The 26618-nt window shown below is 42.6% G+C and overlaps 2 protein-coding genes across 2 annotated transcripts in view; one reads left to right on the forward strand and one right to left on the reverse strand.

Moving 5' to 3' along the window:
• CLDN11 (claudin 11) lies at positions 1 to 16444 on the forward strand. The gene is made up of 3 exons (XM_084874149.1): positions 1 to 488; positions 4143 to 4307; positions 14612 to 16444. The coding sequence occupies exons 1-3, from the start codon at positions 263 to 265 to the stop codon at positions 14842 to 14844; spliced, it is 624 nt and encodes a 207-aa protein (XP_084730275.1). The 5' UTR covers positions 1 to 262; the 3' UTR covers positions 14845 to 16444.
• Positions 16445 to 23045: 6601 nt separating this feature from the next.
• SLC7A14 (solute carrier family 7 member 14) overlaps positions 23046 to 26618 on the reverse strand; it is a 107453-nt gene continuing 103880 nt past the window's right edge. Inside the window, exon 8 of the mRNA XM_084874121.1 lies at positions 23046 to 25030. Within this exon, the coding sequence (XP_084730247.1) occupies positions 25026 to 25030 (5 nt within the window). The 3' untranslated portion in view covers positions 23046 to 25025. The remainder of the gene's footprint in view (positions 25031 to 26618) is intronic.

Genomic DNA, 26618 nt, shown 5'->3' on the forward strand with positions numbered 1-26618 from the left:
GCTCTCCGGTCCGCGGTGCGCACGGGTCTCAGTCCTAGCCGTGCGCTCCCTCCCCGGTGCGCGCCGTCGCCATCCTTCGGAGCCGGGTTCGCAGCCTCTCGCGGCCTGACACCGCCTCCGGCGTCCCTGCCACTGGCCGTCGAGGGCCTGCGGCTGCCGATCGCGGGAAAAGGGAGGACCAGGGTGGGCGCCGTCCAGCCCGGGGGGCGCGGGCACAGCTGCTAGCGAGGGGCCAAGGCGCGGGGACGTCGGGGTGGCTACGATGGTGGCCACGTGCCTGCAGGTCGTGGGCTTCGTCACGAGCTTCGTGGGCTGGATCGGCATCATCGTGACCACGTCCACCAACGACTGGGTGGTGACCTGCGGCTACACCATCCCGACGTGCCGCAAGCTGGACGAGCTGGGCTCCAAGGGGCTGTGGGCGGACTGCGTCATGGCCACGGGGCTGTACCACTGCAAGCCCCTGGTGGACATCCTCATCCTGCCTGGTAAGGACCCCCCTACCCCCCACCAGGCCAGGGGCTGGCCCCAAACCCTCACCTTCTGGGCAGACTGGGGGAGGGGGGGCGCTTCTAGACAAAACATTTTGGGGGCTTCAAGCCTATGGGGCCTGTGTGGACACCTGGAGTCCCCCACCTTGCTGTAGTGCAGTGTTTCCCAAACTTCTCTCATGATGAGAATCACCTGGTGGAGTTGTTAAAATACAGATTCCTGTATCCCAATAAGAAGTGCTAAACTAGAATTTTTGGGAACATATAGGTAAAATTGTATACTTAACTAGTGCTCTAAGCTAACATATAGGTAAAATTGTATACTTTAACTAGTGCTCTACGCTTAGTTAGAGCTTTAGTTGCTCCCAGGTGTGGGCAAGTTTACAACTTAAGCTTAGGGCACTAGTTAAGTATACATTTTACCTATATGTTCCCAAAAATTCTAGTTTAGCACTTCTTAGCTGGGATTCAGGAATCTGTAGTTTAACAACTCCACCAGGTGATTCTCATCATGAGAGAAGTTTGGGAAACACTGCTGTAATGGAATTAGGCAGCCTCGGCTCTCTTATCTGGAATCTGGGAAGGTGGGGGTGGCCCCCTGGCCCAGTCCCCCTGGGAAGTCAATGGCCTGAGACGGAGGGAGACACATAGTGGAAACGCAGCCCATGTGAATTCTCGCCTCCTCGCCCACCCCACGCTCCCGCTGTCGCCTGAGCAGAAGAAGGACCTCATTCCCCGCCAGGCCTCCTCCCCAGGCGCCCAGCTTTCCCGTTAGATTCCATCCCCAGATGCTAGGCAGATGGAGAGAGAGAGACGCAACCACTCCAGCGAGTTTCCCGGATGCGCTCTGGCAAGTTAGGGCCCACTGGCTTCGCGAGGTCGGTTCCCGCAGGCCCGGAACCCGTCTTACCCCCGCCCCCCGCGTGCCCCCGCCGCCGTGGGGGCGTCCGCTGCTCCGCTCAGCCTCCCGCCTCAGGTAAGAGCCGGCGCCCCTGGAGGCCCCTGTGCTCCCTCCCGGAACAGCCCGCCGCTCAGGGTCGCCCCCTCCCGGCCAGCTGTGTCTCTGATGGGGGAGAGGAGGGAGTGATGCTCGCCAGGGGTCCCATCGCCACTTGCAGCCTGGTTGGCAAAATCTGGGCAACCTTTCCAATTCATACTTAAACCTGGAGCCAGCTGGGTGATTGGCGAGGTCGCGGGCGCCCCGTCTGGTTCTGCTCTGAGTCTCTGCCCTGCCCGGCGGGTGTGTGGGCCCTGGGCAATAGAACATGATCGTCTGATGTCCCCCAGGGCTCGTGTAAAGGCATAAGGCATATCCCGATTTCCTTAACAAGCGAAGAAACTCGGCCCAAGGCTGCCAGTCTAGGAGCTGGTGCGTGTGCGTGTGTGCGTGTGCGTGCGTGCGTGCGTGCGTGCGTGTGTGTGTGTGTGTGTGTGTGTTTCCTCGTGGATGAGCCTTTCTGATGACCCCGGAAGCCTCCCTTAATTAGTCCTTGTCCTGGGAATCAGTAGCCGCCCCCACTTCCTCCTTGCTGCTCTGGTTTTGGCGCTTACCACATTTTGACTTGGTTTTTGCTCATGTTCCTAAGTCCCTGTCTCCTGCTGCATTTGGAATTCCTGAAGGTATAAGCGACCTCCTACTTCCTTTGCACCCGCTCCTGGAACCAGCATTGCTCAGGCACACAGCAGGCCTGAACCATGCACTCCAGGCCTCCATTCACTATCCGTTGCTCCATTTTGGGCTTTTAGAATGACAGCTCCCAAGACCCGGGTGTGGTCCCAGCTTCACTTAATGCCGGTGTAGGCAGACCATGGCCATATTCTGATCCTGCGCTGGATCCCGTGCTCACAGTCTGGGTGATGTGAACAAGTGACTAGCCACTGAGAATCCCAGTTGACTTCTTTTAAAAGTTAAAATCAAACCAACCCCCTATCTTTCAGAGTTGTTTGGGGATTAAACGAGATGAGAAATGTAAAACTCTTCTGATATAGTAGACACTCTATAAAAGGTAGCTATAAATTTTTTGTTCGAAGCTAGGCAAGATATTGTAGGAACTTTGAAGCATAAAATTATTCCCTGCTTCCTTTTTCTGAAATTAAGTTTACTAAGCAGTCAGTGCCGAGTGGTTTATTTTCAAAGAAACACAGACCCTCTGACCGAGGGGAGTGCATTTTAGGGAGGGCTTCATCCTTCCTGCTTTCTCTGTCCCTTGTACTTTGGGTGGCGACAGGGGCAGAGCTCAGTCTCCCTCTTTGATTTCCAGACATGGCCTTGCCACCTAGCACGTGGACAGCCTGCGTCATGATTTTCAGAACCTCATGTTCTAGCCGAGCATGTGTCAGCCCCGCTCTCCTACAAGGGCTGGGCGGGGGGAGGGGACATCGGGCTGTGGTCAGAGGGCCTGCCTCAGACTTCCTGTGGGTCCTCTCTGCGGATGTTCCAGTCAATAGCTATTTGGTTGATTAGTTCCTTTAATTCATGAGAAGCTGGGATGGACAGTGGTCTGGAGCGTGCCCTTGTGGAGTCTGAATTCTGGCAGGGCATATCCTGCTGAGAGACAGTGCTGCCTGCAGTTGTGTTTTGGGGCACAGGGCAGGCTGGCCAGATTTGGTCTGAGGCTCCGGGCAAGTGAGGCAGAAGTTGGGGCTCGATTTTTGACTTTGTCAATAACTCTGCCTCTCTGAGGTCATGCCACTAGCTCCAGTTGGCTCTGAGCCAAAAAGAGAGATTAATAAATACAATCTTTTTTTTTTTTTTTTTTTTTTTTTTTTTAAGGAGGGAGAGTGTCTTAATGAGAAACAATGTATGTAAGTTTGCCAGCTTCTTCCAGTATCTTGTCAGACTTATTTTACATAAATATTGAACAGATTGTAATCTGTTTCTTAATAAAGCTGTTGCCTGGCATTTTATATGACAGCATAAAGCCCCGGTAGTTTTGCTCCTCTCTTATTAGTTAGCTCAGGTATTCTTTCATTTATAACTGTATGTTTACATCGTTTATCGTGGGCACTGTGTTAACTCCAGGTGTCTGCCCTCTAGGAATCCTTAGGGCTGGAGGGATGTCTTTAAAGTAGTGATAATGGAGTAAGAACACCAGTTAATCATAGCTAACCTTTTTAGCGTTCTTAGCATGTGCTAGGCACTGTTCTAAGCACTGTGTGAATTAACTAACTTAATCTTAGTTGAATTCTTTTAGAGAAATGTAGGTACTATTATTATTTTCACTCTGTAATTGAGGATACAGCAGTTCAGTAACTTGCCCAAGGTCATACAGGTTGAGTGTATCAACAAGAGACTGGAACCAATAGCGCAGCCCTCGCAGAAGGCTTTTTGGAAGACCTGAGTTTTATTCTGAATCGTTCACAAGGTGATATAATAATTGGACTCTTGGCCCCTTCATCCCGGAAGCTTGGACAAGTGGCCTAAACCTGGGATCCCCATTCAGTCTGTCCAGCCCTCAACCTCCCTTTTTTGGTCATCGAATCACTTTAAACGTTGAACATGTGACGTGGTCATGGACAACATTTAACACCTTCTAAGACCTGGAATGGGCAAGAGGGAGGAAGGCAAGTGGGACCGACTTCCCTAGAGGCAGGATTCAGGATCCGAGGGTTCCCTTGGTCTAACCGCCCTGTCTGCTCTCTTGCTTGCAGGCTACGTGCAGGCCTGCCGAGCCCTGATGATTGCAGCCTCGGTCCTGGGCCTGCCGGCCATCCTCCTGCTGCTGACAGTTCTCCCCTGCATCCGCATGGGCCATGAGCCTGGGGTCGCCAAGTACCGGCGGGCCCAGCTGGCTGGGGTTCTGCTCATTCTGTTGGGTAAGACGGCACCCAACTCCCAGGAAACGTGATGAATGTCAGATCTTCCTGTTGCTTCATCCAGTTTGAGGTGCATGAAAGCAAGCCAAGGAATCCTCTGTGGATTAGAACCCCCTCAATGTGTACCTCTTTATGTTTCACGGAGAAAGTCCTATCTGTGGTGGTGGTGGGAGGGGGGAGAGGCAGAGGTTACTGAACATGAACATAAGTTAACAAACAAAAGGCACGAAAGAATTTTGAGGGTAGGAAATGCCTAAGGAAGAGACCAGAAGGGCGGAAAAGGGTTACACAGTGGCTCTTCAGTCAGATTTCACCAGGGGATTCCTTTTTGAAAATACCTGTGCCCAGGTCCCACAGCAGGTTTCGTTGAGTCAGAATTTCTGGGTATAAAGCCAGACAAAGATACTTTACGACATCCTAACTACCTGTGAGGTGACTCTTACCTGTAGTAAGGATTGAGAACTTCAGTTAATGTATCAAGAAAGAATAGAGAAAGAGGAGGGCGATGGAAAAGTAAGATGTTGCCCTAGCTGGTTTGGATCCGTGAATAGAGTGTTGACCTGTGGACTGAAGGGTCTGGGATTTGATTCCGGTCAAGGTCACATGCCCGGGTTGCAGGCTCCATCCCCAAGGGGGTTGTGCATGAGGTGGCCAATCAATGATTCTCTCTTATAATTGATGTGTCTATCTTTCTCTCCCTTTTCCTTCCTCTCTGAAATCAATAAAAATATGTTTGAAAGAAAAAGAAAAGTAAGATGTTGAGAGGGTTAGGCCACTAGGTGATAATTCAATCTTTCACTCATCGAGCACTCACTGTAGACACTGGGGCTTATGGAAAACAATGCCAGTCTCTGCTCTGAGAGTACCCAAGCATCTTGATAGAGTGTGTCATGTGCTCATCTTAAAGAGCTGCACACCCTGCGCACACACATTGGAAGACGCCTAAGCCAGACCAGAGGAAGCCGGCAGCGATGGGGTTTGACAGTTAGGGGGAAGGTGGTCATAGATAGGAGCGAGGGATAATCCTCACCCAGAAAATGGCATGCACTTGCTCAGTTTTGCTGATTGCTCCCACACACAGAGGGCTTGATTTAAGCACCTAGGGAAGGTCTTTCTAGCTCCATCCTCTTCAGTGATTTCATTTCTCTCTACTTTTTCCTTGAATGCAAATTTCATCAACACATTTTAAATCCTAATAGAAGACATAAGTTTTAAGAACTCTTGTTGTAAAATGGACTGATACATCATTGAGGAGAAACTCGTGTGCTTATGGGTTAGATATATGGTCAAGGTCTCCTTGGACAAGGACTGCCTGTCCCCAAACTGTATCAGACTCTGTGCTTGAGGGGAACGGGTGAGAGAACAGGGTTCTGTCTGGGCCATTGCCACTTAGTGATGTTCACCCACAGTGACGCCAGTGAGATGAGGGGACATGAGATGACACCACTACAAGATGGCAAAGGAATGGAGGTTTTCAGGGACTTGTGAAGCCACGGAGAATTCTGAGGAGGTGTGTGTGTGTGTGTGTGTGTGTGTGTGTGTGTGTATTAACAAGAGTAAAAAGACCAGAATACGACTGCGATTTCCAGAGAAGAATCTGGGCATGGACATTTGGTTGCACAAAGAATGTGTGTGGGAGTGACACATCAAGCATACAATCAGCACCAAGTGCTTCGTCTGACTCACAGGGGTACTTTTAAAAAAATATGTTTTTATTGATTTAGAGAGAGAGAAAGATAGAGGGAGGGAGAAAGAGAGAGAGAGAGAGAGAGAGAGAGAGAGATATCAGCTGCCTCCTGCACTCACCCTCCCACCCCTGCTCCCTGCTCCCAGGGGATGCAGCCTGAAACCCTAGGCATCTGGGCATGTACCCTGACCAGGAATTCAACCAGTGACCTCTCAGTGCATAGGACTGTGCTCAATGCCTGTCACACTGGCCATTTGACAGTCAGATCTTTGTATCTGGATTCCCTTTCCGACCTCTGAAAGCTGTACAAGTAAACTGGTTAGTAGAACCCAGAAGAAACCCCTCTCATCCTAGACATTTGCCTGTGTCTGTGACTTTCCTCCTTCTCATAGAGTCCAGAAGGCTCTCTCTTGGGCACTGAGGATGCAGAGCCAAAGCTGGGTCCGTTGTGTTCGGGGTTCATTTTAGAAATCCTGGCCTTCCATGTAAGTGTCACAGAATATCCACAAGTAAGGGCATAGGTTAAAACCCCCCACACAACCAAACTCAAACCCTGTGGAAAATAAAGACAGAAAAGCAAGGCACACACACACACACACACCTTGGCCAGGATGTGGCACCGTGGTATTTCATAAAATCCCTAAAAACAGCAGAATTGTCCAGTTGAATAAGAAGGGTTATTTGAAAAAAATAACAATCAGTTGTTTGAAACTTTCTTTACCTTTTACAAATGGGGTGGGGGATGTATTCAGAATCGAAGAAAGGAAAGCGAAGTAAGGCTGAGTAGTGGTGTGAGTTCCTCAGTCTGTTTGCTGCCCATGGAGGAGGTGTTGAGAGATCTGAACGCCAGGGGGGCTGCCCCTCTCTGGCCCCTCACTGTGAGGGCTGGAGGGAGGGTACCACCGCTCCTTGCCCTCTTGCAGCCTTGCATTTCCAGGGTTACCTGCTTCCTCTTTGACTGCCCCGTGCGGATTTATTTCTCAGGGGGTGTCCACCAGCCTTTGGGTTGGCCTGGAACGAGCTAGCTCTGGGAATGTAAAGCTCATTGTCTCAAGTGTGGCACCTGCTGGTCTCCTCTAGGTTTTCTCTCCACGGAGCCCGAGTGCCTTGTTTTCCCTGTCGGCAGAGGGTGGGAGGAGCGAGAGAGAGTGAAGGCTCCCTTTGTGCTGCTCTGGATTGGCTTCTGTGGCTCTCCCTGGCCGGGAGAAGCCGTGCTGGGCTCATGCGGTGTTCTGAGGGCCGCCCCTGGCACTCCCGCTGAGATGCGGTCGCTGACCAAAGGGGCCAGTGGAACTGGAAACAGTGGCAAAGTTAATCTTGGTATGGGAATTGTAAACACTGTTAATTAGGATCTTTTGTTTGTTTGTTTGTTTGTTTGTTTTTGTGACACTGAGGATCTTTCATTATTTTCCCAAAAGCTTAAAACATGTTGCCTGTTGTCCAACAGCTTTATCTTCTGAGCAGAGTAAGTTCAATGATGTGAGGATTTGGTTCCTGCTGTGCGGGAAGGAACGGGAGCCTGGTGCTGCTGGCTTCCTAAACCCTGAGTGCAGATCAAGGAGCTGCAGGCTCTCCAGAGCAGAGTGCAGCCCAGGCGAATCGCATGTGGGTTTTTCACAAGACCTATCTGCGCTCTATCTTATCATTTGGAGTCAGACCAACTATCCTGAATTTCGGGTTTACCACTCTCCAGCTATGCAAACTGGGGCAGTTACTTGGTGTTTTTAAACCTTTATATAAAATGAGTACGGCAATGCCTTCTTCTGAAGTTGGTAAGAAAAGTGAATTGACATATGTAAGTTCTTTTTTTTTTTTTTTTTTTTTTTAAGTGAATTTATTGGGGTGACATAGGGCCGTAAAACCGTATGGGTTTCAAGTGAAAACTACACTACAAAACATCATCTGCACACTGCATCCTGTACCCATCGCCCAAAGCAGTCTCTCTTCTTCTCCATTTATCTCCCCTTTTCGCACCTCCACCTACCCCCCACCCCCCTGCCCTGTTGTCTGTGCCTATGGTTTATAAGGTTGTTTTTTTTTTTCTTAATCTCTTCACCTTTTTTTTTTCATTCATTCCCCCCCCCCCAACCCCTCCCCTCTGACAGCTGTGAGTCTGTTTCATGTATCCAGGCTTCTGTTTCTATGTTGTTGGTCACTTTATTTTGTTCATTACATTCCACATGTAAGTGAGAGCATATGGCATTTGTCTTTCTCTGACTGGCTTATTTCACTGAGCATAATCATTTCCAGGTCCAGAGTGTAGAGATCAGAAGCTGGAGTTTTCGCTTCTCTCTAATAATAAAAGCACAATATGCTAATTAGACCGGATGTCCTTCTGGATGACTTTCTGGATGAAGCTGGGACTGCAAGGGAAGCCCGGGGCCCGGGTGCTAGAAGGAAGCCAGTGCCAGCTGCCAGAAGAAGGAAAGCCTACTCTTGGACGAATTTTGTACATCAGGCCTCTAGTCCCATTATAAAAAGCCACATTAAGCTACTCAGCTGAAAACACTCAGGCTCAGTTCTGATTCAGTCTAAAGATCATCTCACTATAAGTTAGAGAGTACTTGATTTGGGTCTTTCTTGGGGAGATGGGGTAGGAATGGAAAGAAAGGAAATGTATTTTCCTTTTTAATGGAATCCTTTAATCTTCTCTCCTTTTTAAAAATATGGATCCAGGAATCCTATTTGTATTGGAAAAAAGTTGTTTTAACTCAGAACTTACAGGTTAATAATGAAATTGTAGCAAAATAAAGGGTGTGTGCAAATGTGGGACAGATTGGGCTTGTCCTGCACGCAGAATCGGAAGTCTTATGGGAATGGGGATTCTTGGGTGTTGCCCTTAATTGTGGAGTCTTAAGAGAATTGTTAGAAAAATCTTCATCCAAACGCATTAGTTTTATACAGACAAGTCCCTCATTTAAATCAAATTTCATATGGATAATGGACAGGATGTGGCATCTTAGTATGGTTGTGGCTTAAAATGATCTTATCAGTAAAATTGGAGGAATTGACTGCTTTGTGAGGTCTCTGGTGTCTCTAAATTCTGTGATTAAAATGAACAAGTAACCATGAGACTGACTTTTAAAAAAGGTTATAGGAAAAAAAAAGATAATGATGTGTGGAATAGAAGTGCTGAAAGCAGGCCAGGAAAATAATGTACTCATATATTCCATTGACTTGATGATTGTTGTAAAAATTAGATAGTCATAAAAGTCTACATAAGAGGAATATGCCTTTTGGCAGCTATGTTTTCTTAAGTCAAAACTTAGAGAATGATAAATGAAAAAGGGAGAAAACTTTTTCTAAATTCAAGTTATAAGGAAACCAATAAATATGAATCTAACCAACAGCTCATTAGAATCTCTTGTTGCCTTGAGTTTTAACTGGCCTCTTTGTGAAAAGCTGATGCTGATTGCTACTTAGACTGTATGTAATCATACTATGGATTGTAGAAGATGATGTTCAGTATATTGTAAAATGTTAAATGGAAGGGGATTCAAATAAGTTTTTATTATGGAAAATTTCAAACATACACAGAGCAGAAAGAATAGTCTAATAAACCCCCATGCACCCAAACTTATTCTAAAAATTGATCAAGTCATGGCCAACTGGCTTCAGCCATGTATTTCTCCTTTTCTTCCAATTCCCAGCTTATTGTTTTTTTTTTGGAAGCAAATCTCAGCTATAATATCAAGGAAGATTTTTTCCAGTATTACTAATATAAGTCAGATTAATTTAAGTGATTTTAATGAAAATATTGCTTTCTGTTAGAAATGATGTTTTCAATCCTTCCAGTGCTTCATATTGAAAATGACAAAACCTGAGAACAGAGGTGCTCATGGCTGGAGGAAGAAATATCAGTCTGGTGTTCTTCTGTCTTTCTGCATCTGTTTGTCTGTTTGTCTGTCTGTTATGTGGCTTTTTCTTTGTTGTTACCTCCAAACATACCTGTACCAATTTTATTTTATTTCATCACACTTATTTGCCATCTATTTCCTAAAGGGACTAAACACTACACTTACATTTCATTGCTCTAAAATTATTTCATTATATTATTCGAAATATTTTCTGTGTTTGGCTACATCAAGATCATTGCTAACTTTTAATAAGGGTGTATTCTATTAATTAAAAAACACCTTTGTATCACATTATTTGAAACTTATCAAGAGAGGCCAACAATTTTATTCAATGAAGAGCAAGGAATTTTACTTGTAGAGGACCAAGTCCAGGTGAATCTATATGTACACAGGGAAGCTTTTTTTCTCCCTTCTCTCCTTTTGTTTTTGAAGCTAAGAATATCCCCAATTTTCACCTTGTACTCTCCCCGCTGGCCTCCCCCCGCCCCCCTCCCCCCCCCCGGCCCTGTTCAGTTAACTATTGCATTTGCTGAAGGTAGAAAAGAAAACAAATGGAAAAATCAGTATTAAAACTCCCTTGTCCTGTTTTTAGAGACTTAATTTAAAAACACATTCTGTTGACATAAGAGAAAAGCAATGAAAATTCCTTTTATGTTTCTTCAATTTTCTTTACCTTATAAGTAACTGTGACTTTTAAAGAAAAACATTTACAGTTTTTCTTGAGTAACAAGAGGACCTTTCTCTCTCTCTCTCTCTCTCTCTCTCTCTCTCTCTCTCTCTCTCTCTCTCTCTCTCTCATCTTATACGTCTTTAAGAAAGTTAAAAATTATTGCCAGTTCTATTGGTTCACATCTTTTAGTTGAGTAATGACTTGGATTTTTAACTTTATTGAATAAAATAGATCCCCCTTTCCCTCAAACCACTGCTGAAGTTGACTAAATTCTCCTTTCTTAGTTTGTAAACATTCTTCACTGTGAGTTCAATTGAAGGTCACTGTTTCCAGTGAACCTCTCATTTCCTTTCATGTTGTGTGGCAGTCTGTCATCTTTTAGTGGTTTTGATGTGGTTCATCTTTGAGAGCCACAGGAATTCCACACAGAGTTCATTTATCTGCTAGGAAGTAAAGAACCTGCGGGTGTGCATTTGCCTTGTTTTGCCAAAGGTTATAAAAGAAGGCAATCTTTAATGAGGTAAGTCATGGGTAAGGTATAATGATTTAGGAAGTCAGCTTTGATGTGAACAAAGTGGAAAGTAGATTTGAAATGAGACCATCTCTCATTCATCTGCCTGTCTGTCCATTTATTCACCCATTCACTCATCCAGTCCTGTAGGTTTTATTATTTAAATGTTTAGACATTTTCCTGATTTTTCCTTTTTCTAATTATATTGGAATAAAATTTAATAAAACCCTCAAAACACTCAAAATCAAGATTGATGATTACTTTTGGAATATTTATTGAGCCTGATTCTTTCCCTATATGAAGATAACCTTGTTTATTTAGTTTGCTTAGGAAAATGGGAAGAATTAAGTAAAAGGAGAGATAATTTCTAATCTTATTCTACAAAATCTAAACCAAATCTGAAAGTTAGGTTAGGTTTACATGAAATGTGGAGAATGCTTGTGTGTGTGTGTGTGTGTGTTATGTTTAAATATAAAGAATAAAAAAATATGAAACTTAATTTAACAATAAGCATACACTGCTGTTTGGAAGCCAGTTAACTGTTATAGGAAATATTGGCTTGAGTGAACCAAATCAGTTGTTTGGGAATCAAATCATCTTGTCCTATGGAATTCAGCTTCACACTCCCCTCCTTTCCCCCCTAATCCGCTTGGGTGTTTGGAAGCCACTATATGGATGTCTTTGCCCATGGCAGATGACTTCTCACTTGGGGGTCTAAGGGTTTGTAGCTGGATTGTGTATTGATACAAAGACGAGAGCAGTTCTCTCTGGCCAAAATACTCTAGAAGAGGATTCTGTCCCTTGCTCTGATAAAGAAAAAAGGCTTTTATCTATGCCTCCCTGAGAGTATGACCATGAACAATAGCCAAGCAGTTCTCAAGAGTGCCGGATTTGGAATCTGTGGCCAGAAAAAGAGAAAGAAAAAGACTTTCCCCTGTATCTCAGATGTTAAAAGCCCAGGGCTGGAAAGGGAAGATTTTATTAACATTGGTCTTCTTGAGAACTTTCTAGTCACAGAAAGAAAATATATCTCATGGTATCTTATACAAAAATATTAAAAAAGCAGGCATGATTGGTCTCACTCTTTAGGAAAAAGGCATCCATTAGAATATGGATAGATTTTAGCTTTTTAGGTAGTCTATCTAAACTTAAATATGTGACTAGTTCACAATTAATGGAGTGAATTTAGGCTGTTATCCAATTTGAGCCATTCAAACCCAAATTTACTCTTTCCTCTGACTTCTTGGGATCTATACTTTTTAAGGATAGGAATCACATCTATTTAGGTGTATCTAAACCCAGCTTATGTGGGTCTAGACTTAATCTGTTTCCAACAAAAACCTATCTTATAAAAAGGAAGTGTGATGATAGTTTAAAGGTCTTTGAGAATGGGTAAAGCTTTTCTTTAGTTTAGAACTAATATACGGTGCTGTTAGATTTGAGTGCTGTGTTAAAGAAAAATTATATTTCTTCTCTGTGGTATAGAGGGAAGTTAGAAAATCACTCAGTATGAGTAGAAATCAGAATAAGCTTGCTGAGTTGAAAGTGACAAGGGCACCACAGGTAGCAAACACTGAAATGCCTTTCTAGAATTTATTGAAGGCTTTCTGGCTAACTATTGGAAACCTCATTATTATTATTTTGATCTGTCAACCTTAATATGCCATTCTAACTTAAAGCTTTAACTAAAATTTCTGTCCTGCTTATAGTTGTGAAAAATTAGATGTTAACAAAGGAAATTATGGAGTTACTTTGTCAAGACCTGTGTTGTTCAATATAGTAGCCACTAGCCACATGTGGTCATTTAGATGTAAATTAATTAGAATTCAAAGTTTGCTTTTTCAGTCTCACAAGCTTCATGAGAAATGGTCAAGCCTAACCTATTTGACAGTGCTGGGCTAGAGGTTTAAAAGAGTTTCAAGTCTTTATAGCAGAGGTTCCCAAACTTGTTTGTGCCGTAGACCCCTTGCCATGTTTTTCGGTTTTGGGTAGACCCCCTACTTACCTGATATTGATTTTTTTTGTAAATTTCTAACTGTAGTGAAGTTTAGTGTTAAAATTTAATAAAAAATAATGTACCTACTTTTCTCCGGCATTCTCAAACAAAATAACACTGATTCACTATAATTTGTATGATAAACTACCAGTTTATATTTTTTTAAATATTTTCTCAGCACTTTCCTATTCAAGATTCAGGAAACGAATGAACATATTTTTCTCACATTCATATTTATAGAGTGACGAATTGAACAAGTCGGTGCAAGTTCGCGAAGCTTTGAGACAAAAATTGGCAAGAATGTTTACTGCGCGTATGCTTGTAACAAGATGATACTGGTATATCATTATGTGCAGGTTTTTATCCTACAACTTACACAATTTTATAAACATATATAATAAATTTTTTACTTCATAGGTACTTTTATAAATAATTTATATGTTTTTATATTATAAGATAATATGATGTAAGTAAATAGGTATTATCAGTGTATGTTGAGATCCACTATCGTGGACCCCATTTTCATTTCATGGACCCCCAAATTTTTTTTCGCTGACGTAGATCCCTTGCAGGTTGTCATAGACCCCTGGGGGTCGATATAGACCACTTTGGGAATCACTGCTTTATAGGCTCCTGCCTGCCCTTGTTTTGCTACTTCGTTTAGGAGGAGGAGAAAAACTAAATGAGATAGAGGTGATTTCTTAACTTATTCTTTAAAATCTAAACCAAATCTGAAAGTTAGATTGGTTGGTGCAAGAACGTACATTTCTACCATTGTGATCCATGAAAGCAAATATTATTACCATAAAACCCTTGGGTGGGTAATTCTTTTGCTCCAAGAACTGTTGATTTGTGTGCCGAGATTTCTGTGATTGTGAACAACATAATACAAATGCAAACTATTAGCTGAGACTCCACAGATGTCTAGTAATAATTCACCACAGTAAGAGAATTTTCTTAGCTTTTTTTAGGTCTTTGTAATGTGGGCTGACTAAATTGAAAAAAAAAATAGAGTGGGGAATTGAGTTGGGCATTATCTTGATTCTCATTTCTGGATAGCTCAGGTTGTCCAGTCATTCCACTGGTATACACTGAGCACATAATGTGCTTCGTATGGATTGAGCTAAATACCGACTTTACAAAGATGAGACATGTTCCCTGCTGTCAAGGAGCTCAGTACTTTGAATGGAAAATGGACATGTAAAGAGGTAGTTATAACCCAATTAGTTAAGTGCAATAATAGAATTATAACTATAGGTATATAAAGTCAAGACATGTCAACAAATACAAATACATATTTTTGGACTTAAATGATGTATTACTAGGTGTTTACATTGGAGTTCCTTGTCTCTCACCTGTTGAAAAAGTAAGGACCTAGCAGTTTGACACCAGCTTTTGGTCAACTTATTCTACAGATGCAAACCTTTAGGTTCAGATGGCAGGGGGTGGCAGAGCTGTGTGTGAGGAGTTTCCTGGAGTTGGTTGGAAGCCAGAGGCATGTGTGTGGAGGGAGGTGTATTCTGCCCACGGCGCTTGGTATGCGATGGGTATGCCCACTCACAGCCTTTTCCATGTCTCCCCAGCTCTCTGCGCCATTGTTGCCACCATCTGGTTCCCTGTGTGCGCCCACCAAGAGACCACCATCGTGAGCTTTGGCTACTCCCTGTACGCGGGCTGGATCGGTGCCATTCTCTGCCTCGTGGGTGGCAGTGTCATCCTCTGCTGCTCTGGAGATGCGCAGGCCTTTGGTGAAAACCGTTTCTACTACTCTTCGGGCTCCAGCTCCCCCACTCACGCCAAGAGTGCCCACGTATAAGAGAGCGGCTGGCCTGCCCGCGGAGGTGCTGTAGATGCTGGGCCCAGGGCCCTAGGTTTGCTCACCACAGATGGGAAAAGCCTGTTCCTCTGTCAGGCTCCAAAGCCAAAGGTCTAGAAAAGCATCCTGTCTGGCATTTTGTAGTCTTAACACCCCCTCCCCCCATTTTGTTGCCTTATAAAATAAATCTTTAGCTCAGATAATGCCCACATGATTTTCTCATGGTTTTGCCCACTGTTAGCTCTTGGGCATTCTTTTGTTGCCCATAAAAATTACACCACTATGTATTTTTTTTTTTCTCTCTCTCTCTCTCTCTCTTTAAATTTCAAATATCTTGCAAACATTGCTGAGTTGGGTGTGGGGGAGAGAAATAAAAGACATTTTTCAAACTGTTGTTACAAATGACATTGGGAGCCTCATAAAGATGCCTCTCTGTTCCCTGCCTCCTCTTCAGCTCCGAGGTCACTTAGTCATAAGCTAGAAAAAGATAGAATTGGGGACACGGGGTGGGGGAGGGAAGGGAATCGTGGAACTTTCCCTTCATGGGAAAATTTCCCTTTTGTAAATTGAGGGCAAAGGGTGGGGATTTTTTTTTTTTTTTTTTTTTTTAGTTTGTGATTTTACATTTATCTGTACATATTTTTTTCAAGATCATTTTTATAACCACGGTTTTCCTGAAATTCTCAATTCAGTATGAAGGAAATGAACCAAATAGACTTTCATTATATGATAAATAACAGCACACGTAAGTATAACTCTAACTGGCATTGCACAAAAATGTTTTTGATTTCCAGTTTGTCTGATGTACTCTTTAATTCTATACATGCATATACTTCAACGTAACACATTTTAAAAGCTATTGTCTCTGTTTTCATTCTGTTAGCCATCTTGAAGTGATTAGTGTTTAACATAAATTGTACTGTCGAAATTGGCTTTACGGGTGTAAACACTGACGGCGAATCGGTATCTGAGACCCCAGACTTCTCCAAACACTCATGGTGCATTTTGTTCTTCAAGTGAAATCTGTGCAATAAAATAACAGACTGTCTGCAAAACTGGCCTTTAGTATTCTGTTGTATCCAGAGGAGTCGAATATTGATTGTAAACAACTAGTAGGGGGAGGCCCATTCCTCTGTCAGGCTCCAAAGCCAAAGGTCTAGAAAAGCATCCTGTCTGGCAATTCTGTGGTCTTAACAGCCCCCTCCCATGTTGTTGTCTTAAAAATTTGACTTCTTAGACTCTAGTGTTGTAGAGGGAACCTGATTAGTGATGCAAGAACAAGTCATTCTGCACTGCCTTGAATAATTAACAAGTTATATTCTACTCACTATATACATATACATGGTGGTAATGTGTGGTCATAAAAGTTGTAACCTAGGCCGAAGCCGGTTTGGCTCAGTGGTAGAGCGCCGGTCTGCAGACTGAAAGGTCCCAGGTTCGATTCTGGTCAAGGGCATGTATAATACATTGGTTGCTGGCACATCCCCTGTAGGGGCTGTGCAGGAGGCAGCTGGTCGATGTTTCTCTCTCATTGATGTTTCTAGTTCTCTATCCCTCTCCCTTCCTCTCTGTAAAAAATCAATAAAATATATTTAAAAAAAAAAAAGAAACCTTGGTGCAATGCAAAATATTAAAAAAAAAGTTGTAACGTTGATGCGCTCGTTTCTTAGGTGAGTGGAGTGAAATTAGTGGCATCTTTAAGTCACATATGAATGGACAGCAATCAGAAACCAAGTGTCAAGCATTACACAGTTAAACTTTTTTACATCTAGTACTTGGGAAAGGAATTGGGTAGGTATAAACAAGTATAAAATTTTTATTGGACTTTTAGGTAATAATACTTAAGTACATTTTGTTCATAGATGTTTGGAAATTTTGGACAAAGACAGACACATTGAGTTGATTTTTGCTTGTTTCCTGTTCCAGAAACTCTGTCAAGCTATGATTCTGCTCCAAAAACACAGAATATAACCTATTTTGGCAGTATTTTTCCAACAATACTAATTTCATTAGCTGATAATCTGATATTTATCAAACATTTCCTTTTTGGAAATATCCACTTGGGCTCGTCATTATTGTAGATAGTTGTGTACATCAGGAGATTATAACCTGGTGGAAACTATTTCTCAATTACTTATGCAGAAAAGGTAATCTTCATGTTGATCAAAGTATTTGCTCGTTATGATATCATTTTTGTAAGGACACAAGTCATGTGATTATATGGAGGACCCTCCTTAACTCAAAAACTCATCAGGTGACAATGATTGTGACCATGAATGGAGCAAAGGTGTTGGGGAAGAGGGTGGGCATGTAAAGCTTTGGCCCCACATGCCCATCTTTATAACCACCGGCTGGAATCAGAGTGTCTAGTCTCTTTCCTCTCCTCTTACAGATGGTTGTGCCCACTCAACCGCCTCCTTCCCTGAGGCTGCTGCTTGCTTTCTCATGAGAGGGGGTGTGCTACATGAGCCCCACTTTTCCCTGTAGCAGAAGAGATGCCCCAGATCTCTCCTAGCTGACCAAACTTGGGAATTCCATTTTGTAGGTCATAACTCCAGCATGGGAAAGAGAAATATCTATCTGTTCAGTAGAAACATATGTAATATATATGCCATATATGTAATTTAAATTTTTCTGGGGCCAATCTTAAGAAAACTAAAAATAAACAAGTGATATTAATTTTAATGTATGTAATCCAAAACAGCCAAAATATTATATTAACATGTAAACGATTATTAGTGGTATATTTTGCACCCTTTTTGTATGAAGCCTTTAGATTCTTGTATATATCTGACCGTGACAGCACACCTCAGTTGGACTGGCCACTCCTTACATGCTGAGTGGCCACATGGGGATTGTGGCTATTGGATTGGTCTGCTTCACTGAAGAAGGATTCAGCCTTTATGATTTTATCTGTTCTTATTAGAGCTCCATTAGAATCTGGCAATAACTGTGTCAGTAATAGTCACTGGGTGGAAGACAATGACTGATCGCAGATAAAATGGCAGACCCAAAGTGCTCTATCTGAATAATAGGGAAAAGGGAATTCATGTTTTTAAGACCTGTTAGTGCCAGGAACTTCACACCTTTAAGGATTCCGCAGTCCCCATTGTAGAGGTGAGGAAAATGAGATTTAGAGAGTTTAGCTTGCCAAGGTCAGATAGCCATTCTACAGACTTAAAATTCAATGTAATTCTAACTCTAAAGCCCTAGTTTGCCAACTTGAGAATCACTACTACAATGACAGGCAAAAGGCAGATTCACCCTCTTCACCTCCAGAGATGGACTCCGGGTGGGTACCCCCAAATCTGCATTTTTATTGCATGCCCTCTGATTCTGATGAGCTGGTTCCCATGCCACACTTTGAGAAGCAGTGAGGGACAGGCTTCTTTTCATGCCTTTCCTCTCTCTGTCCCTCCTGGCTGGTCCTCAGCAGGGAGGTGACTTTGAGATTCACATCCAGCTTCCCTTCCCTCTGGCTTATTCGGGAGAGACCACCTGCAGGGGACCTTTGGTTTGAAATGGGCCAGATTAGCTCCTGCTTTCCAAGAATTTAATGTAAACCAAATTAGAGAAAAAACGTTTCAAGGGAATCTCTGAATCTAGGGGTGCTAGCTTCAAGACAGCAACAGAAAAAGGAGAAGATTGTGTCCTGAAGAATACAAGTTACATATCTGTGCTGGATGGGTGGTGTGGGATAACAATAGAACAAGGTTTGGTTGTATCTTGCCCTGTGTGTGTGTGTGTCTTTAAATTTCAGACTTGCATATCAGTGTTTCTCTATACACTGTACACAATGTGAACTGCACCATCTTAAATGTTTGGCAGGACATTCGTGCTCATGACATCACATGCTGGGAGGACAGGGAGGCCACTGTGGGCCGGCCCCGGGGAGAGGCAGCCTCAGTGCTGCCATTGAGACGTCCTCACAAAAGAGTGTGTGACGGCCAGATGTGCAGCCGAAGGGAGACTGAACCCGGATTGTGGGGGGAACATTGGCACATGCTGCTTGTGGCTTGAATAGCAGCTCTTGAGGAATCTATATTTCTCTACCTCAACGCAGACTCTGAGAGCTCAGGCTTTGTGGCCCTGTGGCTGGGGGAGGGGATGGAGACGGAGGGACCTGTCACTGCTCCATGCCCCATTGTTGAAATGAAAAATGTGGAGATGTGGAGCCACTTCGAGAGGGTTGTGCGAGGTAAGCATCACTTAGGCTCATCCAAAGTACCTCCCAAAGAGCAAAGGAACATCAGTTATCACAGTCTGGGGCTTTTTTTTTTTTTTTTTTTTTTTTTTTTTTTAAGTAAGACAGTTATTCTCTTATGCTGAGTGATATACAGCTTTGCTTTTCAAACTGGAAAGTGCATACAGATCACCTGGGAACCTTACTAATAAGCAGATTTTGACCCCAGCAGGTCTGGGATTCTGCATTTCTGACAGCTTTCAGGGGAAATAGGGGATTTTTGAACACAGTAGAAAAACACAAACATGAAAATAAAAACGTACCCATCATTTAATCATTAGCGTGATTTCCTTTTTTATATATTCTCGGTCATCATTTTCTTTTAAAACAAAACCACTAACACATTCTACATAGAGTTTTGTAACCTGCTTTAAAAGATCTTAATATGTAGAGAACATTTTCTATCTCTCGAAGTATTCTTCTAAAACAACATTTCTAATAACGGCACAATCTTCCATTGTTTGGATGTACCGTGGTTTAGTCAAAGAGTTCCCAAGAATATCTTGGTTATCCTGATACCCTTTTACATTTTTCCTAAGTAATTTTGCCATGAATATCCTTCTAGGTAAATCTTTGCGCACACACATGGTGATCTCTTTGAGGTAAGTTCCTAGAAAGGAATTGCCGGATTGCACATTACAGAACAGTTTATATTATTGTCTTGCTGGGAGGGGGTGCCTGGCTTCCCCCAGCTTCTATAATAGAATGCAATATACCAATTTAATATGTTGTTTTTTAAAAGTTATTTGAAATTTTTAAAACGTCAGTAATGTTGGTATGGGGTTATATAAGAAAATACTTATCCTAGCCCTGGCTGGGTGGCTCAGTTGGCTGGAGCATTGTTCAGTACACCAAAAAGGTTGCAGGTTTGATTCCTGGTCAGGGCACATACCTAGGTTTTGGGTTCAATACTGGGTCGGGGTACATACGGGAAGAAACCGATTGAAGTTTCTCTCTCATGTCCATGTTTCTCTCTGTCTCTTTCTTCCCTCCTCTCTCTCTAAAACCAATAAAAACATATCCTCAGGTGAGGATTAAAAAAAAGAATAGCTATAATAAGTGGTTTATGAAAAAATGTCAAAAGTAGTTCTGAGAGGAGAATTGGTATGGCGTGGGAAGACTGGGGGTTTGCAGTTCAGCCTGCTCCTCATTACAATTCTGCTTCAGTCCAAACAAGACCATTTATCTCCAGGAGACCTTGTGTTGGCGGTCGCTCTGATGCCATCAGCCCCTGGTTAGGAGTGTGAAACTCTGGGAACAATGATAGCTAAATCCTTGTTCTTTGTTTTATTTGTCCCTCTGCCCCCAATCTACTAAACATAATATATAGAGGCAAAGACAAAGCTGGGTAAAAAAGGAATCACTTGCTCATTTCCCCAAGCCTTCTAGACAATAATCCTGTGCTTAAGCCAGAAGGAGAAGTCACCTGGGTTCTCTTGTTGCCTGGTTTTGTTTACGTATGTTTCAACTAAAGGTTCGAAAAAAATGCACATAAATGAGACCTTTCAGAGGCGCGCGGACTGCTGGAGAGGGCATTTGGACAGGGAAGCCAGGTCCTGTTGGGCATCAGCTTTGGCTTCCAGGCTCAGAGCAGAACCCTCCCAGCGCCCAATCAGAAGACCTGTGAGTGCTTCTGTTCCCTTTATCGTGGGCTATACCAAAGCCTTCCTCCCTTGGCCTTTTCCAAACTAGAGCACAACTCAGATTTGCATCCGTTGCAGAGTGTCTAAGCAAGGACCTCAAGCCAATCCGTGGTTCCAGTCCCACGGAAAAAGGTGAGTCTGGGAAAGTAAGACCCTATGCTTAGGGGAGTAGAAGCAAAAAATAAGAAAAAAAGAGAAAGGGGGCCTGGTCCCATTGTTTCTGAGGCCAGTTTCACAAATGCGCTTTGATTATACATTCATTCCTTTACTTTCCCTAACCAAGTTCTGTCAGTTACAACCAAAGCAGGTCTGACTAGTCAGTGGCCTACACACAGGTCCCACGGTGCCCATGTCAGTTTTCTCCTCTGCCTTTGGGGTCATGGCCTTTCTCCTTTGCCACAACGAAAGGTCCAGAAAGTGGATGTGTGATCCAAGTCAGTTCCAATCAAGTGATTCGATAAAGTTCTCTCCTGGCATTTTTCAAACTGAAATGAAGGAAGGAGACCTTTCTCTCCAGCTAGGAGAGCTTCTAGTACCCGTGGTGTCATTCACCTTGTGAAGAAGCCTCTCTGTCGGAAGGGTGAGAAAGGGAAGAAAAGAGAGAAGGATAGCAGGGGTCCAACGACATTCAGGTCCCTAGTTCTATGCGATCCTGGAACCAGCACCATCGTTTTTGTTCAAAGCTGGTCTGAGCTGAGGTACTGTCACTTTTAATTAAAAAAATCCTCCTCATAGAGGGTCACTTGAACCATTTGGTTTAGACCTCAAGGCTGAGGCACTCTTATATTTGTGGTAAATTTATGCAGGGTAGAAGGCTAAGGCTTTTCATCACTAATGTTTTTTTTTTTTCATTTTAATTTCTTTATTGATTAAGGTATTACATATGTGTCCTCATCCTCCCATTACCTTCTCATCATTAATGTTCATCCTAACTGAAACCCATAGACACTCTCCTCACCACCACCACAGTTCTCCATTCCTTCCTACCCCAACAAACTCTTAAAACTTTGGGCATCTTAAAATGGGCTTTGTAAGCATCTGCTAAAATTATATCGTTTACATATTCATCCATTGATTCATTTGTTAATGAGTTAGGCGAACATATAATGAGCATTTGCTTTGTGCCAGCCATGCATCAGCCACCAGCTATAAAAAAAGAAGTGCAAAGACAGTCCTGGCTCTCAAATAATTCACACAGTCTAGTGGTGCAGTCGGGCATCCCATGAATAATGGTGCTGTTAGCTTCTTATCATTGCCATCCTTAATCTACTTTGGAAAGTTACACCCTGACGGGGAGAGGATAATAAAATACCAATAGAAGCCCATTACTGCACAGATTAAAGATAAGAGTTTACAGACTATTTAATGTATAAAGGGCAAATTGACTAGGCTTTCTCGCAAGCTTGCACCTTTTTAATAGGTGTTGAAAGTCAGCCAATCCCTAAGCTCTCTGAAGTCGATTGATTTAATCATGAACAAGACGGTGAGGAATTGGCAGAAAAGTGCCATCTCCAGGCTTCTGTACAAGTAAGTCCTACTAAGTCTTTCTTCAGAGGAATATGTTGTTTTTTTTTGAGGGCTGAAATTTACTCGAAGACATCCATCTTTTGCTTGTCTAAATGATTTAAAAACTCCCTCTCCAGTTGACAGAGGTATTTTTTTTTTTTATTGTGATAGGTACAATAGAAACAGCTGAATCAGCTAGCACTGACACGCACATAAAAAGCATGGCTGGGTGAGCAGAGTAAAGTGGAGACTTGAAGCAGTGACCCCCATGCAAGCAGTGACACGTGCAAGAGGAAGAGAAGGGCGTTTCAGGGAAACTTGTAGCCAACATCATAACTTCTAACCTTTCTATGAGGAGTGCAGCTGTCTCAGTCAGTGTGGACTGCTATAACAAAATACCATGGACTGGGTGGCTTAAACAAACATTTTTCTCTCACAGTTCTGGAGGCTGGGAAGTCCAAGATTAAGGTTCTGGCAGATCTAGTGACTGGTGAGAACTCTCTTCCTGGTTTGCAGATGGCTGCCTTCTTGCTGTGTCCTGACAACAGGGGTGGGGGAGGGGGGTAGAGAGGGGAGGAGAAAGATATCTAGTCCTTCTTATAGGACACAAATGTTATCATGGGGCTTCACCCTCATGACCTTATCTAAACTTTATTACCTTCTGAAGGCCCACCTCCAAATACCACCACCTTGGGGATTAGAGTTTCAACATTTGAATTTTGAGAAGCACACAAACATTCCGTTTATTCAGCCATCAGTATCATCCTTTCTTTCCCACATGAAGAAACTGGGGCCCAAGGAGATGAGGTAAGGCCACACAACCAGTGAGAATCAAGGTCAAGATTTGAAACCATGTCTTCCAATGACAAGGCCAGTTCTCATACTGCTACAGCACATTTGGAGTTTATGATGTGACACCAAATTATGATTAACAAAATACAGTAGAATAAAAATGTCAAAAACATGCATCTTTCTCAGAGGATATTAAAGAGAAGCATACAGTTTATTTAAAATAGAAATATAGAGAACAGCACACAAAAATTTGTTTATCTAATTAAATTAAAAAAATAGATTTTTATTGATTTCCAAGAGAAAGGGAGAAGGAGAGAGAGATAGAAACATCAATGATGAAAGGGAATCATTAATTGGCTGCTTCCTGCATGCTCTCCCTGGGGATTCTGCCTAAAACCTGGGCATGTACCCTGACCAGGAATCAAACTGTGACCTCCTGGCTTATAGGTCGATACTCAACCACTGAGCCACGCCAACCGGGCTGTTTATTTAATTTTTAAAACAATTCCATGAGTTAGGAGCTATTATATGCCCACTTTACAGATAAACAAACAAACAAACAAACAAAAAAAACCCAGAGGCACAGAGGTTGAGGAAATTACTTAAGGTTCCATAGCCAGAAGTATAATCCTTGTAACCTGACTATAAAGCCTGAAGTGTTCACCACTACTCTAGCCTTTGAGTGAAATTTATTCCCTAAGCAAGTGGAATGAATTACTATGGGAAGCCATTTAATGAAAGGACAGATCCAAAAATTAACATAATATTTTTTAATGTACTCTCCCAACTAAAAATGTTAGTTTAGTGATAGGGTTAAATTCTTAACTATAGTCAGATGGAAAATTGGAAAATAAAGGGAGCTCAAAGTCTCTATAGTATGAGGGCTATTGAATACTTCTGTCTCTGAAAAGAGGAAGTGTAGACTCATTTTCTCCATCACTACACACGCGGCTTTTCAGGAAATCAGGGGAATTAGCTACCAGAGGGAGTAAACACTGTGGTAGGCTTTGAAGTTCTAATGAATGACAGAGATCATAATCTGTATGTAAAAAGTAAGTACTGGGGAACACATTTTACTGGGTCTGGGCCACAGTAGTCACCCGCCTTCACAATAATTTCCAATGTTAAGCCGGGTATGGACAGAGTTCAGATCATGGGTTTGTTTTCCAAACAAATGCCAAAATTAGTAACTCTGTTTAAAAAAAATAATTGGGCTCAAAAACCTTCAAAATATCAATCATTCAATTAGGCCTCCTTAGAAAAACAATGTTAGGATTTTTGTACAGAGCCCGTTTGAAGTTAAGCAGCTTTGGCTTAAGATTTGAAAATAAAAGAGCGTTCTAGGTCAGGAGGCCTTTCTGAGCTTTCAATCCCACAAAACCCCTAGAAGAGAAGTAGGTAGGGCCTTGACTTCATTTTAAAAATGTATTTGATTTCCAGGAGGCCCCAGGAGGGTGGGCAGTGCCAAACCCTGGGAGGTTATCAGAGACTCTTCTGCTGAGGATTGGGAATTTATTTCATAGAAAACAAAACAAAGAACCTGGCTCGCTCTGTGTCCGACCTGGTAGCTGCAGTGACCCTGACGGAGGAAGGTGTGGAATTCGTGTCCTTGAGGTCCTTCTCCTAAGCCTGAAGTTTTCCCTGGACAAACCTAATTTTATTTAAGAACCCTTCCAAAAATGCATTTGAACCCTTCCTGAACCCATGTCTGCTTCAGCTAGCACTGTCACTTGGAGTTAACAAGATCCATATGTTTGCCACCCATGGTGAGAAGAGTTATTCCATTTCCTCGTCCTCCCATTGTCTTTTGTAAGCCAGTTACTTTGTCCCGTCAAAGTTCATTTGGTTGCCACATCACCTCCAGGATCAATTAATGGATCTCAGAATTTGAAAAGGAGCAACTTTTGAGATGCAATTTTGTGAAGAAGATTGAGTAAACATTCTGCAGTGATTGAAGATCTTGGCACAAGTAAATTAGCTTCAAATGCATCCATTTTCTAATCTGTTCAAGGGAAACAAAAGCTCCTCAGACTTTGAGAGAAGAAAATAAAACGTTTCAAATTGCAATATAACAATAAGTGATAAATATGCCTCTAATTTCCCTCTATGCCTTTCCTCCCTCTAGAACTGGCTGGTCACTTTCTGGCAACATAGTAGTATTTCATCATATTTATGGATTCAAATTAGGAAAGATACTGGAATGTGCCTTTGCCAGAAAATGCCACTAAACGTCTGTGTAGTTCCTCTAATACATTTCATATATATATATATATATATATATATATATATATATATATATATATAGTTGCACATTATTATCTTTCATTCACTGATATAGTTTAAATTCTAGGACACCAACATTTTTAGGAGGTCATTTCTTTCCCTTTAATTATTACAAAATAAACAGATAATGTTCTATATCAAGAGTTCTTTTCCCCCCTTTTTGTGTTTTCCTTCACAATTCTATGTATAGGATTTATGGGCACTTTTCATATTTCTGCTATTAAATCTTATTAGAAAATTTCATTCTGTAAACTTTTATAACTATCTCCTCTATCTCTAGATGTACATATGTATGTTTATTTGTTACACACACACATATACAGGTATATATACTAGTATATATATTGATTTTAGAGAGGAAAAGAGAGGGAGATAGAAACATCAATGATGAGAGAGAACCATTGATCTGCTGCCTCCTGCACGCCCCCTATTGGGGATTTAGTCTGCAACCTGTGCATGTGCCCTTGACCATAATCAAACCTGGGACCCTTCAGTCTGCAAGACTACACTCTATCCACTGAGCCAAACCAGCTAGGGCTAGATGTACATATGAATGTTTAGTTATCTCCAAAGATGAACAACTGTATTCATGTATTATGTACAATATAAAATGTAACCTAAATATTAAGAGAATGAAAAAATAAAATAACATTTAAATTTGTTTCATATTATTTATTAATCTTAAAAAACTATCTTTTCTCGTTATAGTACTAACTAGAGGCCTGGTGCATAAAATTCATGCATGGGGGTGTGTGTCCCTCAACCCAGCCTGCACCCTCTCACAATCCGGGTCTGCTGGCCTGCCTGCCTGCCTGCCTGATCGCCCCTAAACACTCTGCCTGCCTGTCTCATCACCCATAACACCTCTGCCTGTCTGATCACCCCCAACCACCCCTGCCTGACTGCCTAATGTCCCTTACTACCTCTGCCTGCCTGATGCCTGTAACTGCTGCCCTGCCTGCTTGATTGCCCCCAACTGCCTCTGCCTGCCTTCTTGATTGCCCCTAAACACTCTGCTTGCCTGCCTGATTGCCCCTAACTGCTCCCCTGTTGGCCTGATCATCCCTAACTGCCTCTGCCCTGGCCTCTGCCACAGCAGCTTAGTCCTGAAGAATGTTGGGAATGACATCCAGAAGGTCATTTATGGTCTAATTAACATATTATCCTTTTATTAGTATAGATAATATTTCTAAGGAGGCTAATGAGTTTGAACCTGCTTCATTATTTAACACTAGGACAAACATTCAAAAGTCTGATTATTTAATTATCTTTACTATTTGTTTTAATAGCTGCTTTGGCTAAAAAAG

This window comes from Pipistrellus hanaki (genome assembly GCF_964339955.1).
Source record: "Pipistrellus hanaki genome assembly, chromosome: 2".
NCBI classification, from domain to species: domain Eukaryota; kingdom Metazoa; phylum Chordata; class Mammalia; order Chiroptera; family Vespertilionidae; genus Pipistrellus; species Pipistrellus hanaki.

Bases quoted from the DNA above. Each gene is read 5' to 3' on its own strand.
- CLDN11 (XM_084874149.1), top strand. From the start codon at position 263: ATGGTGGCCACGTGCCTGCAGGTCGTGGGCTTCGTCACGAGCTTCGTG. The intron at 489-4,142 runs GTAAGGACCCCC...TCTTGCTTGCAG, and splicing joins GGACATCCTCATCCTGCCTG to GCTACGTGCAGGCCTGCCGA. The intron at 4,308-14,611 runs GTAAGACGGCAC...ATGTCTCCCCAG, and splicing joins GGTTCTGCTCATTCTGTTGG to CTCTCTGCGCCATTGTTGCC.